Source organism: Copadichromis virginalis, linkage group LG11 (genome assembly GCF_057382275.1).
Source record: "Copadichromis virginalis isolate Kocher_CV1m ecotype Utaka linkage group LG11, C_Virginalis_male_GT1.1, whole genome shotgun sequence".
Taxonomy (NCBI): domain Eukaryota; kingdom Metazoa; phylum Chordata; class Actinopteri; order Cichliformes; family Cichlidae; genus Copadichromis; species Copadichromis virginalis.
In genome coordinates, this window is record NC_140628.1 from 16,035,253 (window position 1) to 16,053,497 (window position 18,245).

At 40.1% G+C, this 18,245-nt stretch overlaps 1 protein-coding gene across 1 annotated transcript in view; it reads left to right on the plus strand.

The window, feature by feature from the left end:
• The first annotated feature begins 701 nt into the window (after positions 1–701).
• Positions 702–18,245, plus strand: part of znf407 (zinc finger protein 407) — a 156,453-nt gene continuing 138,909 nt past the window's right edge. Inside the window, exons 1-4 of the mRNA XM_085473346.1 lie at positions 702–796; positions 4,019–4,746; positions 4,922–7,120; positions 13,644–13,758. Of these exons, the coding sequence (XP_085329472.1) occupies positions 4,086–4,746; positions 4,922–7,120; positions 13,644–13,758 (2,975 nt within the window). The 5' untranslated portion in view covers positions 702–796; positions 4,019–4,085. The remainder of the gene's footprint in view (positions 797–4,018; positions 4,747–4,921; positions 7,121–13,643; positions 13,759–18,245) is intronic.

The window sequence follows — 18,245 nt, forward strand, 5'->3', positions numbered from 1 at the left end:
TCTGACCTGTCAGACTACTTAATCAATTAATACTGGTGCATTAATCTATCTTTAGTCGTTATAATGCTAACACTGTGTGTCACATGGAAGTGGTGATTCATCATAGACCCAACCATTTTAGAAAATAAATAAATAATTCACTGTGACAACCCTTTCATAATCTGTGGTTTTAATTTTCTCTTTTCTTTCTTTCTTCTGTCTTTTTTCAAAAAAAATTACCAGCACACTAAGAGAAATAGTTTTACTGAATTACTTCAACACTGTATGCCATAATCTATTATTAATACAGCATGAAAAGAGTAGTCTACCAGAAAACTAGAGAATTTCTTCTCAAGTAAAAACAAACAAACAAACAAAACAAAACTTAATAAATACATACATAAAAAATAATTTTAGACATACGTGCATGATGTATTGAATTGCTGATTATATTGGTTTTCTGTAAATGGTGACTTTGAATGCATCACGTACTAACTTATGGCGTTCTACAGCATATTCAATAGTTTTACATTTTCGGTGTTAATTAGTAAGAACAATTAGTAACATATGTTTACCGACGGCTTTCCAACGACTAACTAAGCCTTCAAATGTCACGCATTTCAGTACTGTTACGCCGTTTTTCGCTTTCCCACAGAACCAGAATGCATCATGTGATGAAATCAGCTGATGTAGAAAAAAAAAACAAGAAGCCGCGGGCAGGAAGGCCGTCTTCTGTGACGCATGGCTCACGCTACGGTACGCCATTTGTGTCTAGCATCAAAAAGCGCGGACAGTGGAAATAAGCATATAACAAGAGGTAAGTTCAACTAGTATTTCACTGTACAGACATCTATATACTCGTATTGGCTTTTTTCAAACGATTGCGTAGTCTCTTGAGTGTTATAAAGTACTGTTCCTGCAGCATAGAAGACAGTTTCCGAGGTCGACGTTAGCCTCCTTTTTGGGCCTCTGTGCTGCCGTCGTTTTCCAAGCCTAGGACCTACATAGACCCGCCTTATCTCCGTTCCGATTGGATGTTTCTGCCGATGTTGAAGTTTAATTGGATGCGTTGTGCGTATATCAGAAGACCGTTGGAGAACATGTTGCTAGCAAGTTAGCAACTGTATTAAGAAGTGGGGCTGTAATGTTTTAGTCTTCTAGTGTTTAAGAGTATGAATCATTCAAGCGATGAAATGAGCGGCAAAGGAACATGTAGGACTGTGGCACTGGCTGTCTCTCTCTTCGTTGCAGTTTTTATCGTGTTGTATAAAACATTTGTGGCTAACTTTACCAGTACTTCCAAGCTAGCACTGACGCCTAGTCGTTAAACTGCTTATATATCGACACATATAAAATTGGCAGTTTTTTATTTTGTTGTTGTTGTTTTTTTAAGTGGGCATTCAAGCGGAGTTGTGCACTGAAAGTAGTAACGAAGTCGTTCAGGACCGCTGTCCGCTTTCCTTAGCTACAGACACAACACCGATAGAATTCTGCTGTTATAGTGAACTCACTGTTTGCGAGCCTTTATATATATATATATATATATATATATATATATATATATATATATATATATATATATATATGGACAGTCTTTACATGGTGATACTTCAGTTAATCCTGTAATCGTATGCTACCAAAATAAACGGTAGTTGGTGGTAGTGAGCACACCCTAGGATATTCTCAAAGTTGGATACTTTAAAAGTCTGACTGGATGTCCTGCATATTTAAATATGATTGGGTCCAAACCCCCGAGGTCTGTGTTATGGCCCCTTAAAAACAACATGTAAGGGTATTAAACTGTATTATACACTCACAATTAGCGTTGTTACACATGAAGAAAGTGAGATTCACCAAATAAATCTCATCAGCTCACCCACAAATACATGGAATAATAATTTGTGTGCATTATAATTCTTTCCATAGAAGAATATTTGATTGAGTACTGTAAATATTTGATTACTGTGATTCTTAAAATTTTATTTTGCCTGTATATTTGATTATGTATTTATTTGATTATGTTTTTATATTTGCAGCACATTTCGGTACTTTCAAAATTTGCAGTGTCTGTGCTGTTAAGTTAGTAAAATTGTTTTCTAAATTTTCATGTAATTAAAGTTGTGACGTGTTGAGCTCTCAGGGCTGCTGTGTAGGGAATGTCCATCCATGGTGAATCCATGGATGGACATTCCCTTTTCAGGGAATCCAGGGTGAAGGTGAGCTATCAAAGAAAAGTAATGAGCACAAAAATGCTAAATTGAAACTTAAATATAACATAATTACAATGGAAATAATGAAAGTGGACTGCATTGTGAATATTTAAAACTAAGCGCACCCTTACTGCTTCCATAGGAATTAAGAAGGTGAGCAGCTGTTAGGTGCCACTAATTAAATGCACTTAATTAACTGATCATTAGCAAGTGTCGGCACCTTTGAAAAGCAGACGTTTTGTCAGTTTTTTGGTCTGGAGCCTTTAGCTGTGTGGTAAAGCAATGCCAAGGAGTGGATGTCCTAGAAAATTCACCCCATGGTCAGACTAGATCAAGCTAAAGCTGGGCTCAAACTGTGTCATGCAACAGGACCATGATCCCAAGCACAGCACGAAATCTACGAGAGAATGGCTGAATAAGAAAAGAATAAGTGTTGCAATGAGCCGAAGTCAACACCTCAGCCTTATGGAAATGCTGTGGTGGGACGTTAATAAAGCAGTGCATTAAATAAGCCCTGCAAAAACCTCAGTGAATTGAAATTTCTCTACAGTGATGTGAGAGCCTGATAAAATCTTTACTTTAAGTTATTGCTGCTAAAAGGGGGATCATAGGGGGTACTTAGTTTTTCCACAGGACCGGATAGTGACTACTTTATTTTTATATAGTTCCTGTGAATATGATATGTCCTCAATTTGTTTGTGGATCTAATGAAAAAGCTGCACATTTTAATTCATTGGCTATATGAGTGAGAAAGTAGACTGTGGAAAAACACAAAGATAGGAAAGGATTTGAGAGTGTCGGTTAGCCACTGAACCTGAGATACATTATTTACAAACAAAATTACACAAAAAAGGGGAGATTGAAATGTTTAATGATTAGTATTGACAGAAACCTTTTTGGTCAGATGAAGTCCAACTTGTTTGCCAAAGAACTGACGGGGACAGGTTTATTATAGTTAACTAACTAAACTAAAAGTACACATGAAAAATGTTTTAGTTAAAAAAATAAATAAAGATAAAAACTAGATTTTGAAAAAATAACTGAAATGATTTTGTGAACTTTGAACACTAAAATGAAAGAAAATGAAATATCCTTAGTCTTGGTAATTGTTAGTTTGGTGAAATATTTTTATTACTACTTGCCTGATGAGTTGTTAAAGATGTTAAATCATTCTGTGTTTTTATTACAATACCTGTACTAATTTTCCTAAATATTGCCTCAGACACATGCCCTCCAAACTAAACTGAAAAAATAAAATCCACCGTGGAAACTAACTGACACTAAACAGTTTTTTCGTTTTTAAATCCAAAACGAAACATGTCATTGTAGTCTGTCTAACTTGTATGTACAGAAGTTCAATCAAAAACAATCCAATTATTTAAAGAGGATATAATATTGGAGTAAATGGGGTAACAAAAGCAAATGAAATACACTGCAAAGACAGACATGTCAAGTAAATAAACTTCAAGGAACAATACTTGATTTGCAGTCCACTGATCTGTGTTGGCCATTGTACATTTTTAGTACATTTATCACACAAAAGGTTTGAATTCCAGCAGAACTTAAATAAGCAGCAGCCAATTTTCATGCTGGATGTCTGTGACTAACAATGTCTGTTTGGAAGCACTAGATGGCAACATTTACTTGTGCTTGGTCCGAGAATGCTGCAGAAGGAATACTTTTCAGAAGCTTGTTGTTAGCTGTTGTTTGTCTCGCTGAACTTAACTTTTTACTATTTCCTTTTCTTTTTTTTATAGCATACACTAAAGTGTATTTCAGACAAATAAAGATGTCTGACATTTTGTCTTCCATCTTCCCCCCTCTTTCAGGATTCTGAACCAGCTCTGATGATAGCGATCAGCTTCACTGTTGTGTGTAATCATAGCAGGATATGATATGGATGAAACAGTGATATCAGGAGAGGAAGCCATTGAGGAGAAAGTGGCTGAAAATAACATCAGTGGGCAAGTGCATACAGATGATGTGGAAATGGAGGAAACTGCAGGAGACTCGCCCAGTGCTGCTGAGCTCGATGAAGCAGATGAAGAAGTCATTGAGAGACCAAGTCCGAATTCTGCACCTAAAGACGGCGACAACCTCTGCACAGTTTGTGGCTTCTCAGCCAAATGCCCGAGATCACTGAAGATCCACTTTGCACGAAAGCACGGAAAGATGTCTGACAAAGCTGCACAACCTTTGGAGAAAAGTGCAAATATCTCTAATGTGAGTCCTGCTGAAATCCAGCAGGAGGCAGACATGGAGGCAGAGAGTGGCGCTGAGGTTAAACAGGAACAAGATTCTGATCGTGATGAACTGAGATCAGTCGCAAGTGACAAAGGCACAAACATGAAGGATGTAACTGAAAAGCAAAGTGTATTAGACAAACAGCAGGTAGAGCAAGAAGGAACAATCCCTACACAAGAGAGAAGAGTGAGCAAGCGAATCCCAAAACCCAAGATTATTCATTCCTGCAACTACTGTGGGCAAGAGTTTAGGGACAAGGCTCCTCTAGATGTTCACATCCAGAGATACCACACCAAAGACACCCCGTATACATGTGAGTATATCCTGTTCTCCACAGTTCTAAGCCTTTAGCATTACATGTGAATTAAGCATTGGCTTAATATAATATTTGTAATAGGTAGTAGAATAAAAAATGTGCCTGTCTTTTTTTCTTTTCTTTTCTTTTTTTAAGTTATATTTAACAATTGTATCTCTGAACTGTCTTTCAGTTGATGCTGATGAAAGCATAGATGACAGGGAGGAGGCTGTGGATCCTGGCAGTAGCATGAAGGCTACTTCAACACGAGTGACCCCCAAACGCACCCTCAGCAGGTTCCAGCTGAAGTGCGCAAACTGTGATTTTAGGGTCAGCACAGCTACGCTGCTGGAGAACCATGCTCGTGTCAAACACCTTGACCAGGACTGGTACCGTTGCAAATTGTGCAACTTTCTTTCTGCCACATCTGAGTGGATGGATTCTCACCTGTCCTCAGATAGCCACATGCAGCAGCAGGAGAAAGAAAGCAAGAGCTCAAAATCTGAAGTATATGTCGACAGGGTAAGCAGAGATGGTGCTGGAGATGGTGCTGTTATAGATGACGTAGCTCAGATGCTCGGGGGAGAAGGGGTAGATACGTTGACAGGAGGAGAACAGGAAACCGACGAGGCAGCTGAGGCTGCCAAAGCCGTGTTAGCTGAGGAGGAAGAGTTAGAGCTGGGACCTCCCAGTAAGAAAAGAGGAAGACCAAAGCAAGGCTCCACAACCACATGTGGATACTGTGGCCTGGTGGTGTCCAACGCCACCAACCTCAGTGTTCATGTTCGCCGTAAACACAGCAAAGATTATGGCTACAGCTGCACTCTGTGCAACTACAGCTGTGTGACCAAAGGAGACATGGATCGTCACTGTTTAACAAAGAAGCATGTTAGACGTGCACAAGAATGCACAAGTAAGAACCCAATCACAAATCACATAAGTACATCAATTCAGGAAACCAAGGAGCCGAATACCATCGTAGAGACCACTGGCACAGAGGAAGAATCTGATGACACAACTTCCAAAGAACACGGTGGAGACGAGCAAACTCAGCCAGAGGCAAACCAGAAAAAAAGTAAATATGACTCTGTCAATGCCTGCAGCCTCTGTGATTTTGTTGCTCAATCTATTCCGTCCCTCCATCTTCACGTCAAGAGAAAACACACCAGAGATTTTGAGTATGTCTGTTTAGCGTGCAGTTACTATGCTGTAACAAGCAGGGAAATGTCCCGCCATGCAAGCACAGAGAAACACAAGCAGAAAAGTCAGAAATATCTGGAACAAAAAGGGAGCGAAGGACAAAGAGCCTTCGCACTCCCTCTAAAGCTGAATGATATCACGGAGCTTCCTGCAGCAAATTCTAACCCTGAATGTGAATCCGTGAGTCCCGCAGAGGTGTCTGAATCCTGTCCCATAGACAGTCAATCTGTGGAAGGCCAGAATACACCTGCGCCCTGTGTCACCACAGAGCTGGTTAATGATGTGCTTGTAGGTGGAGATGAGAAGCAAGCAAATGCAATTACATCTCCTGCTTGTGGTGAACCAGAGATGACCATTGAAGCGACTGAGCTAACAGCAGATTCTGAAGCCCAGCAGGATGAAGAATGTCAGCTTTCAGTCTCTGAGTTGGCACAGCCAGAGAGCCAGGAACAAGAGGGTAAACAAGCAGATGATGAACATTTAAAGGTAGACGTTATGACTAGAGACACACAAATGTCCAAAGCCCTTCCCTTTGATGCCTGTATTGTATCTGTGAAGTTCCTAGCTGAGCAGGAGCAGGCTGCACAGGAAGGCCTGTCTCTGGAAGGTGAAGCCACCATGATATGTTTGACTGGAGGATCACCAGTGACCTCTGGCTTAGTGTCTCCCAGCTCCGCATACGTCAAGAAGCTCAAACCCAAGGAAGCAAAGGTGAGGGAGGAAACCAAAGGAAGCAACTCTCGCATACGCTGCGAGGACTGCGGATTCATGGCGGACGGCATCAGCGGCCTCAATGTCCACATCTCGATGAAGCATCCTTCCAAGGAGAGGCATTTCCACTGTTTGGTCTGCGGCAAGTCCTTCTACACCGAGAGCAACCTGCACCAGCACCTGACCAGCGCTGCCCACCTTCGCAACGAGCAGAACAGTGTGGAGGAGCTGCCCGAAGGGGGCGCAAGCTTCAAGTGTGTCAAGTGCACGGATCGATTTGAATCAGAGCAGGATCTGTTTTATCACATCAAGGAGAAACACGAGGAGCTCCTGAGGGAGGTCAACAAGTACGTGCTGGAGGACACGGAGCAGATCAACCGCGAACGGGAGGAGAACCAGGGCAACGTGTGCAAATACTGTGGCAAGGTGTGCAAGAGCAGCAACTCTATGGCCTTCCTGGCACACATTCGCACTCACACCGGTACGTACGCTTGCTTTCTTGAACTGTTCCTTCTCCCTCTTTTTTGGACCTTGTTCCCACACAGTAAATATGCATCAATGCAGTATGTTTGTTTTTTTGTGTAAAAGCAAGCCACAGCTATGATTCTTCTTTTTTACTTGCGCTATTAAAAACAAGGGGGCACATTAATGAGGCATCTGCAGCCCACAGTGAGTTTGCTAAAACATTACATGACAACATAGTTTTAGGAAGGTGCTCATAATCCTTTGTATATCCTTTGTAAACCTCATCTTTACTGCAAATATTGAAATTATTAACTTGGTAATGCATATTTTAAGTGCTTGGAATTGCAATTTATCCATTTATTTCCGCTTAGAAAGCTGCTTGTGATTTAAAAAAGTGAAAATGTATCATATATTCACATACACTTTATTAACAATTGCACTTCCCAGTTCTTACACAAATGACTAAACCTTCTATAAGTGATACAGATTGGCTTGGTGGTTATTATCAGATTCAGTCCAGAAATTGCAAAAGGAAAGAAAAGCTGTCATTTGTGTAGCTCCTCAGCTATTAGGCCTTTGTTTTAGGTCCCAAAGTATTGGGCGCCTCTTCTTTTGGCAGTTCAAGCTAATGTTAGAGCTACTATCTACTTCAGCCAGGTAATAGCTGTTTCAGTAGAGGTGAAGGTAAAGACTGATTGAGCTTCAGACCAGCAGGAGAGACGCTAATGGACCCCAGATTGGGATTCCCTGAGCAACGCTTGGTCAGAGACATGTGCGACTCATAATTGATGTGTCCATTACTAGGACTCAGTTGTAATTATAGTCAATAAGTCTCTGTAAATGTGTTAAAGCTTAGGCTAAAAGCATTGGAGGTCCAAAGAGAGGTGGGCTAATAATTTAAAATAATCAATGCAGACGTATTCAAAGCCTTTAATTTCCCTCGTGTCTGTACGTCCATGTTTGTGCGCTCGTATGCCTGGTGAATGTGTGTATATGTCAGCCTTCATGGCTAGCTGATTATCCTCAATCCATTAAGATTTATCTTGTCATTTATAATGCAAAGCAGGCCTGCGTTGGTCAGGACTTCGGCTGGGAAATGTCCGGCAGGTTAAGAACATGGGGCTCTCCATTACTTTTCCCTGACCATGTGTATTAATTGCTTTTAAAATCAACTTAATGCAGGAACGAGATGTGAGGGCGCCATCAATAAATGCCCCTCTCTGCCTCCTATGGTCCATCCCCCTTTCAGCCGAAACTTTAATGGGACTTTAATTGAAGTCCATGCTCTGTGCTTACCATGTGTGTGTATGATTGTGCCCTTGTGTTTCTGTGTGTGTGTGTATGTAAATGTGTGTTGAAGAAAAGATAAAAACAGGATGGTTTGATATCCTGTGACAGTGGATGGTTTGTGTGGGGACTGTAGTTTTACTACGTACCGCTTTTGTAGTAAACACAGAAATGATACTTCCAGTATGTCTTATCTAAGTGCATACTGTGTGGTGTACTTCATAATCTAGGCTAAAACGATTGTATAGTAAATACTGTTCAATTAGTGAAACTGCAGTACTGGAATGTTACAGACAAGAAAACATCCTTTCTGCCAGTCACCTTGTGTGCCAAAGTCATATTTTTCACAGCTTAGACCAAACTGCTTAAAGCTGTAAGAATTAGAGGTTAAAATCTTGATGATTAATGTTGAGCTTCCACTTTCTTCTTATTAATGGTTAGTCTATACGTATTCATAATTCCACCCTCTGTCATAATTCTTGAGTTTTGAGGGCACTTACTTAGTGTTACTTAAGAAAATGAAAGCTTTGACACTGAGGTCCCAACTCGAGGCTTTGAGTCAAGGGCACATTCCAGGGGTTCAAATGATCACTACTTCATTTTTATTATTGTTTTTTTTTTTTTAGGTTTACCTATTTTTATGCAGTAGAGTTGTTTTCTTGTTTATGAGACTGCATCTCCACTTTCCTTAATGCTGTCTTGTTTCCAGAAAGCACCCATTTCACTTCATTTTGACGACATATGTCAGTTGTTATTATTGCTAAGTTCCCTCATTACAGTGAATTATTCACCTTTTTATGTGCTGGTCATTTATTCTGGGAGTTTGTTTGTGGGGCCGACTGCGGAGCAGCACGGTGGGGGTCTGCCAGTTTCTGAGCTGGGAGCACGTCCAGATCCTTTTAATTAAGACCTAGTTTTTATTCACTTGATTAATCAGAGAAATCAGGAGACGGCAGTGGGAGGCTGCACACAGATTTGTCAATTTGTCCCTTAAAGGAATCGCATACACATGCTCGCATTTTGCCAATGAGGGCGCAGCTAAAATTTGCATTTTGAGGTAAATTGGTCACTTTTTCACTGGAGTGAGCTGTCTGACCTCAGACCGAGCCTTAAAGCAATGATAACACATGTTATCCACTCTTGCTAGTATGCAGGATGTAATTTGTGTTTGTAGCAATAGCCAGGAATTAAAATGATAGGTGCTCCACTGGTCTGCTGTATAGTGTTAAGTTTAAACACTTTAGTGATGGTTTAACCCATACTGGCTTTTGATACAAACATTTCTAGGATCTTTAAATCCTTACAGATGATTTTTGTCATTTAGCATGTGTAGAAGAAATTAAAAAGCAATTGACTCTTGTAATTTCTAATCATCACAGTGTATTTTATTTCTAGCCTGTTTTGGTAGCCAAGAATACCCAGAAAGGTTACATAAAGGCTGCTTTTTGACTGCTCCATTATTGTCGAGAGGTTGCTACAGCACGTAGATTCTCACGGTCAATTTGGACTCCCTTCCTGACGGAATACGTGTCTCATCCGAGAATTGAACCATGGAATGTTTATTTCTTAAGCAAACCCCTACACATTAAACCACTCCATGCAACACGAAAAAACAAACAAAAAAAGGTCCCAAAGAGAAGTTGTTTTTTTTTTTTAAGGATAAAAAAATTAGATGCTGATTTATTAGAATAGATGAGATATATCTGAATAGATGAGATGCTGATTTATCAGCATTAAACTAATCAGCGAATTAAATTTTGGCAAATAAAAAGTTGAAAGCAGAGAGCAGACCAATGCAACACTGAAGTATTTACAGCTTTGGATTTAATAGCTCATTTTCCATGCCAATGCGTCGTGCTGCAGGACCCACCTTTCGCTGGAGGGTTCAGGGGGATGGGGGTGGGGGGGAGTGTACAGTGGGATGCTTATTCATACCTCTACACACCATCACCATCCACCCTTGAGGTGGTACCATATGCTGCTCTATAGACCTTAAATCCAGAGGGAGAAAGACAACGTTTTTAGCACTATAGAAACACAAATGGGAACGGCGGTGATTATGAAGCAAAGACGTTTATGATGACTCTAAACTTTTTGCTTGAAAGGGTAGAGTGAAGGAAGCGAACTGGAGTTGTTCAGACAGAAAAGGAGGCCTTATCAGGAGTTTTAGTCTGAAGTTATCTTATAGGATATTTCAGACCTATAATGGAAGGTAGTTGATTTGTGAAAAAAAAAAAATCAGTAAGGCAGAACAGAAATGTTCTTTATCTTCTTTTTGTTTATTTTTGCCTTCTTGGTTATTCGTGGAACGTGGTTTTACATTTTGTTTAGGAGGAAATCCCAGTTCGCTTTTACCCTAAATACTTACTTGATTTTTGGAAATGTTATACTTGGAAGAAAAGAGTGTTTTTTGTCTATAACCCGTCATGAGACTGATAAATTATTAGCATGTGTGTGTTTTTTCCCATTAAGCTGAGTTTATTAAGTGTGAAGTTTAAGTATATATGTCTGATAATGTCACGAGGTTTCTTTTGACTTACAGGCTTGAGTCCTTTTAATAGGAAGTGGGGGATATAGTGGCAGCGTTATGCACTGGGTGTCTAAAGAATGGTGGTATGGAGTTGCATGATGGGAAATTAAATGTAATTTTGGATCCCGGGCCATATTAAGAGGCAGAATCTTTCGACTGTGTTGCTTCAGTGTTTCAGTTTGTCTTTAATGTGTCCGGTGTCTGCTTCTGAACTTTCTGGAGTATAATGCTGAACTCCTATAGAACTTCTTTTAATAAAACCACATATTTTAAAGGTTTTTTGTTTTTTTTTGTGTGTTCACAGTTGCCATCAGACTTTTATGCGTGGTGCTTTTCTCTTCCTATCCTCCCCCTCTTGCATTCTGTTAAAGTATGTGTTTCACACTTTGTGCTGACAGGAACAGGTGAAAATTTTCCTCTAAAGAATCATGTTTAATATTCATGTGACTTGTGGCACCGCATTAACCATGTTCCAATGCACCCACTGTAATGCAGAGTAAATCTATTTTTTGCAGCATAAAACAAGTAAAAACAAGGCAACAGATTAAAATAAACTTTGACTGAACACCCGCAAGACTGTTCACAGATGAAACCGCAGTATTGAAACTGCAGAATAGTGGAAGTGGAAGCAAAATGTGTTTATTTGTATGAAATTATCAGCTATTATTCTTTTCCTCTAAACATGAAAGTTAAAGCCAAGGCTGTGACAGGGGTGTGCATCATGTGCGAGACGTTTGTGTGTGTGTGTGTGTGTGTGTGTGTGTGTGTGTGTGTGTGTGTGTGTGTGTGTGTATGTGCGTGAGCACGTAGTGAAACATTGCAAGAGGTTCCTCTCTCCTCTCAGGAAATTAATTAGTCATTCCCTGTCTCATCTGGGATGTGCAGGAGCCACATCGCCCCTATGTGGATGGCAATATTAATTTAACATGACACTGCATTGATGGTCAATTTCAGTTTCACGGAGGCTGTTTAAGTGGAGTGGTAGAGTATTAATGTGATAAGATGTGAGAACTGAGGGACGTTACATCGCTCTCCTTTCTGCCATGTTTCATACTCAGCCAGCCATCTGGACAAATCAGCTCCCCACGCCCCTCTCTCTCTCTCTCTCTCTCTCTCTCTCTCACACCTCAACTTTAGGTTGCATATGACTGTGTGTGTGTGTGTGTGTGTGTGTGTGTGTGTGTGTGTGTGTGTGTGAGTGAGTGAGAAGGGGGAAGAATGATTGTCTCTCCTTCTGTTTGTCCACGGGTGATTATTGTTTATGAATATAATGTGTGTGTCTGCAAGCGCATGCAAAGGTGTGAGGTGGGGCTCTGAATCTAGATGCAGGTAGGTGTAGGTGTGACAGTGGGTGTGGTGTGAGTGTGTGCATCTGTCTTTTTTATGGGTGTTGCTGAGTTTGTTTTGTAATCTTTTTTTCTTCTTCTTTTAATTAATGTGTGTGTGTGTGTGTGTGTGTGTGTGTGAGAGACAGTGAGAGAGAGAGAGAGAGAGAAAGTGTCAATTTATTAAGGTGTGAAGGGTAGAGTTTTGGACCGAGATATTTGTTTTTTGCCTTTATTTGCTCTTGTTTTTATGCTGTGCGTGTGTGTGTGTGTGTGGTATACTATGGAGACATGTGAAATGAAGGGGTTGTCTTTGCCCATGTGTTGACCCACCCCCACTCCCCGTCCCTTGTGTTTATGGGCCTTGTTAGCACAGGCTTGCCTTTCAATCTTCGTTACCGGCATAAAATTCAATGTGTCGTACTTCCAGCTCACAGCAAGTGAACCGTGTATGAACGAATTAGTAATCTACACAAAGTGCTTAATCAAATCAGCGGCTGCCCCTGGAATAAATATTGTACAACGTCTTGGGATATTCACCGGGAGAGGCTGAGGGTTTGCTCAAAGATGCATACGTGGATATTACACCAGGCTGCCACTTATATTGGAGTGTCATACTGTGCTGTGCCGCTGTTGAACAAAATATTCATGTTACTTACTAATTATAGCTTGAATCTTTGAAGAAATGTAAACTTGCATTTGTAATAAGCATTTTTTTTGTGTTCTATATTTAAAATTTGAGATGGTGTAGCATGTCCAACGTTTTTTTTTTCCTTCTCTTTGAGCTGGTAGATGTGAGTGCATCACAGAGATAGTACAGGCATTGGCCCTCACCCTCGCTCTGCTCTTAAATGATGAATAGCAGGAAGAAGCTTTGCCACTCTCTCAAATGCTACCCCGCCCTCAGGACTTATTAATGACAATAATTAGGGAGAAACCTCCCTGCGAAGCCCGCCAGAGTGATTAGCGCTTTAATGATGGAATGGGCGGTAGTGAGCGCACACAGAATTGATTTACGTATTCGCCCTGACCTTTGGAATCCAATTTACGCATCCACAGGCAAAGGAAGAGTAGGTAAGAGATGAAGGAGAGTGACAAGGATAGATAGAGAGTGAAAGAAGAGCTGCTTGGCACTTGGAGTGTGACTGTAGTTTTTATGGGGGCTGGAGTAAGGGCATCTGTTTCTATAATTCTGAAGTCATTTCGTAGCTGTGAAGTAGATTGAAGCCCTAGCACAGAACTAATAACAGTTCTCCACGCCTGGCATTGAAAAATGATCCGTAATGTAAAATCAGATTTCTGCCCAGCGCTTACGCAGTCGTGTTTTATTAAAATTGCCGTTTCTTTCAAACATAATATTATTGTTGCATGTGATTTCTCCGTGCTGTGTTTTGCAGGGTCTAAGCCCTTCATGTGCAAGATCTGCAACTTCGCAACCGCTCAGCTGGGAGACGCCAGGAACCACGTGAAGAGACATCTTGGCATGCGAGAGTACAAATGCGACATATGTGGGTGAGTTACTCGGAGTATGCCGTTCTTAAGGGTAACAATTCGCAGAGTCGAGGGGGGTCAAACAACGGCTTTGCTCACACAAATTTGGAGTGAAGGATGATCCAGTCATTACAGCTCTGGACATTTACAAGAAAAAGTCAAGCAATAACATGAAAATCTACGAGTCGGGGAATGTGTTTGTTTTAGTGTTACATCTAATGACTCTCACCTGAGGATTCAATTGCAAATCAATAAGAACGTATTTAGTCACTTGTCTCACATTTGATTGGATGCACATTTCTAATAGAGATATTTCACAGTTTGCTGAAAAGCTGCCGCAGTTTTCAAGTTGAAGCTCAAAATTGAGACAAGCGTTTGGTTTGCTCCTCCTGTTGAGTGTGGCCTGCTGATTATCTATTGTACAGCCCACTTTAAATTGCATTTGTCTCAGGCTAATTCATAATTCAAACCCATTTAACCCTGCCTGGTCATAATAAGAGACGTGGCATTGGTTTGCTTCATTTGCTAATGTGATGCAGACAGCTTTTTATACTTATCTGTCACACACGTCCACAGATTGTGATTAGTTTGCCTTTTGAGAACCTTGCTGTCCATTTAATGCCTTAATGTTCTGTTTGAAAACCCAAATCCATATTCTGCTATTTAATAAGAAAGTAAACCGATCAATGTAAAGGGATTCACTATTTACAGAAAAATTGTAGCTGTGCAAAAATAATCGAAACAAGGTAAAGGCAGTTTTCTTGTATTTATTTCTTGTGACGCTCATAGTGGCAACAACACCAAAAGACAAAACACAACAAAAAACACCTGGAAATCTGAGCAGCGACGTCTTTTTATTCCAGAAATATTGGCTCAAGTTACCCAAAAATATTCAGCACGTTTGGGTACAAATAATTTTCTTTCAGCCAAACTACACCCTCCAACCACAGGAAGAATGCAGATAGCTAATGTTACAGCTTGGCTGAGGGTGGCCAGCTTTATGTTTGCATCCTGTCATGTTTGGCCTTTTCAAAGTGGTAGATGCATACTTTGATAACATTATTATCTTTAATAAATGGTTAAAAATGAATGGATAAATAAATGGTAAATAATGTTTAATCAATCTTAAATTTAGTTCAACAATGGCAGGCTTATTAGTGTTTACTGATTGGTTAATAGGTGTTGAATAAACCATCAACAAGCATTAACTGGGTGGTTAAAGTAAAGTTGAAACTGATGTTCAAAAGTCTTTGTATGTGGTTGATAAAGTCTGTGTAATGAATATTTAAACTTTAATTAATTTTTACAGATAACTTTATATTATAATTAATGCAAAACATGGAAATCACAAGGCTATAAACTTTGAGGGTGTGGTTGGTATCCTGTGTCTTTCACTGTTTTTAGAAAATGTTTAGTTTTAATTTAGTTTTTATTAGTTTCAGTGTTAGTTAAATTACTATTATATTAAATTGTATTATTGGAGTCATATAAATGTATGCAAGATTTAGGTAAATCCGTACAAGTATTACAGTAAAAACACAGAACCTTTTGAAAGCAATTCACTCACAGTCTTATAGACATCCAGACTGTCTATCAGTGCCTCATATGTCATAAAAACTTTACTAAACCAACAAAGAATAAAACTTCCTCTGATTTATTTATTTTTTGTTCTGGTTTTTATGACCCCTCGGCTGTAAAAGGCTGTTGAGGTATTGTCATCATCCCGCCGTGCAGGCAGCTTGGACACCTAGGTTTGTAAATGTGATAACTCGAGAACAAAGTGATGTAGGAGCTTCAAATAGATACCATACTGCATCTAATTAAATCTTGGATGAGTTCAAATCTCATAGGTCAAGTTTTCTGAAAATCTTGTGAAATCGATTACTCAAGAAAGAAGCACTTAGGATTTTCAAATTGATACCAAAGGTGTGTCTATTAGGAGGCTGAAAGGCAGCACTGGTGGTTGCCAGTATTTTTTAGTTAGTTCACAAAGTCTTTTCAGAAAATGAAAGAAACATGCGCTTTGTGTGAATGTGAGAGTGAATGAATAGTGGAATCGTAAAGCACTTTGGGTGCCTAGAAAAGCGCTATATAAATGCAATCCATTATTGTTTTTCTATGTTGCAACAACCTCTACTAAACGGCAGCATTTGGTGGCCTCAGACTCAGGACACAGTTACAGCAGGTTGTCTTGACCATGTCTATAAACCTAAATGCACTGACTTGCTGCTGATAAGGCATAAACGAATAGTTGAACAGATGTACCTGATAAAATGACCAGTATGTGTAAATAATATGAACAGAAATCATACTATAGTAATGATTATTTAACGTTAGTAATTCTAATTAATGTTATAATTACTAAATATAATGTTAGTTATAACCTCAGGTTCGTCAAGATTGTTAAATATCACTTTATAATTATACATTTTAGTTTACAATAACGAAAATTATATATCTTATCAGTTGACCATTTATTAATCATGTTATTATATCCCTCTGCATTGTGATATAGTTGCCAGGTGTAGTTTGGCAAAAAGAAAAATGATTTCTACATTAAACTTTTCACACCAAGGTTTGCAGATTTATTTATTTTTTGTGAGTAGCTGGGTCTTGATTTCTGGAAAGCAACGATTAAAGCTGAGTTCAAATGTATCCTGTTGGCACTTTGAGCAGCACCAGGCCAGTGCCGTTTGCTTCTATTATACAGGACAGGCTGAAAAAGAAATGAATAACACGTATATTTCATTTTGGTGCGTACCATCCCTTTAACATGCAAATCCACTTACTCCAGTCCTTAAAAGACAATTGTATTGCTGCTTTTTAACTATCCATTTATTTTGCTTTCTCTTCTGTACAAATAATCCTAATTGGAAGTTTATGTAGGTAACCACCAGCCCACAAATACCCAGTAGTGCAAGAGTACAGTTATTATTGCACTACCGTCTACCCCCTACATGTAGACCATATGTTGCGCTCAGCTCCTTTCATTCCCGTGGTAGACCTCCTCATTGCCGTGCCATGTTCAGATGGACGTGTTAAGCTGTTTAACATGCAGACGGGGAATACAATAAATTGTGGGATTTCCGGCTTTGTTCCCGTCGAGCTTCTGCAGCTGCACGTTCGCTAAGATGAAGACATATGCAGCGTTATTAGTTTCTCCCTCTGTGTGATTCTGTATAAACCGTTCCGTTTAGTTCAGTCACAGGCCGACTTTTTTTCCCCGTTGTTGTTCTTCTAAAGCCGAGCGGAGCAAATGTGTTTATTTGCTCCCGCTGATGTTCGCAAACATATTACAGCAGGAGCAAACAAGCTTTGGTTTAAACACAGCTTCTCCTTTAATGAGAGGAAAGTCTCATGTTTCACAAGCCCTCCAGCTGAAAAACCCTCCTCTCTCCCAAGTGCTGCAAATGTGCTGCGCTTTGACCAAGTATCTGACGTTACATACACACACACCCATGCACGCGCACATAAAGCATACACATATACGTACAGAACGGTTCTCCAATATGCCTTTAAATGGGACTACTAAATACGGCCTCTGGTTTCACAAATCATGCAGATGGAGGAGCTATGTGCTGCCAGTGCCAGCCACTGGTGACAAATCGGCCCCTGTGTGTGCTTTCAGTACTGACTGATCACCGGGCAATCCCTCGTCTTGACTAAAGAGCAGCAAACACAAAGAAACCCACAGACACACCCTCATTAAGGCCAGAGCCATACATTCACATAACCTGCTCCCCCTTCCCAAACTTTTCACATTTCATGATATGTCCTTTAATCTGGATCCAAAGCACGCTACTAATGGATGACTGTGTTTCAGGTGTAATGTGATTACCCGTTTTGTTTCGGGTGACCTAGAAAAAGTGAGATTATAGCGCAATTAAGCTCTGCTTTCTCGACGGGCCAACTTTTTTGATTAACCAAATACGTTTGTTTGGGGGGATTTTTTTATATTTTTTTGGTCTTTCGTGTGGTTGTGTAATCGCAGTTTATCATGTCAATTAACACAAAACTCAGTTTGGGTCCTGTTTTTCTTTAACTATCTATCTAACTGTAGTTGTATCAGTTTATTTTACGCTTGCAGACTCTCAGGCATCCATGTGGCACAGAATTCTTGGATTAGGTTTATTGGCGTTTTGTTTAAGCTCAGCACATTGTTCCTGGGCTTTTTCTTTCCTTACAAACAAACAAAAAAACCCTCTCCTTCCTGCTCACTCACATCGATTGCCGCGCTTCCTTGTTAAACTTTCAGACTGGAACATTTACCCCAGCTCTGACTCTGTGATCGAGTGGACGTGCTGCACCTCGGCTGTCCACCTCACTTTAGCTTCGACTCGCCTGCCGCCGCTTTCTTTTCCAAAGCGGGGGTGGGGCAGGGAAGTTGTTGATAGTTAAAGATCATATTGTTGTGGCATTTAATTAACAAATGCAAATGCGAGGCCAAGACAGATTGGAACCCTTGACCATGCTGCCAGTCAAACTTGAGTGTGCTGGTCAGCGCCGCG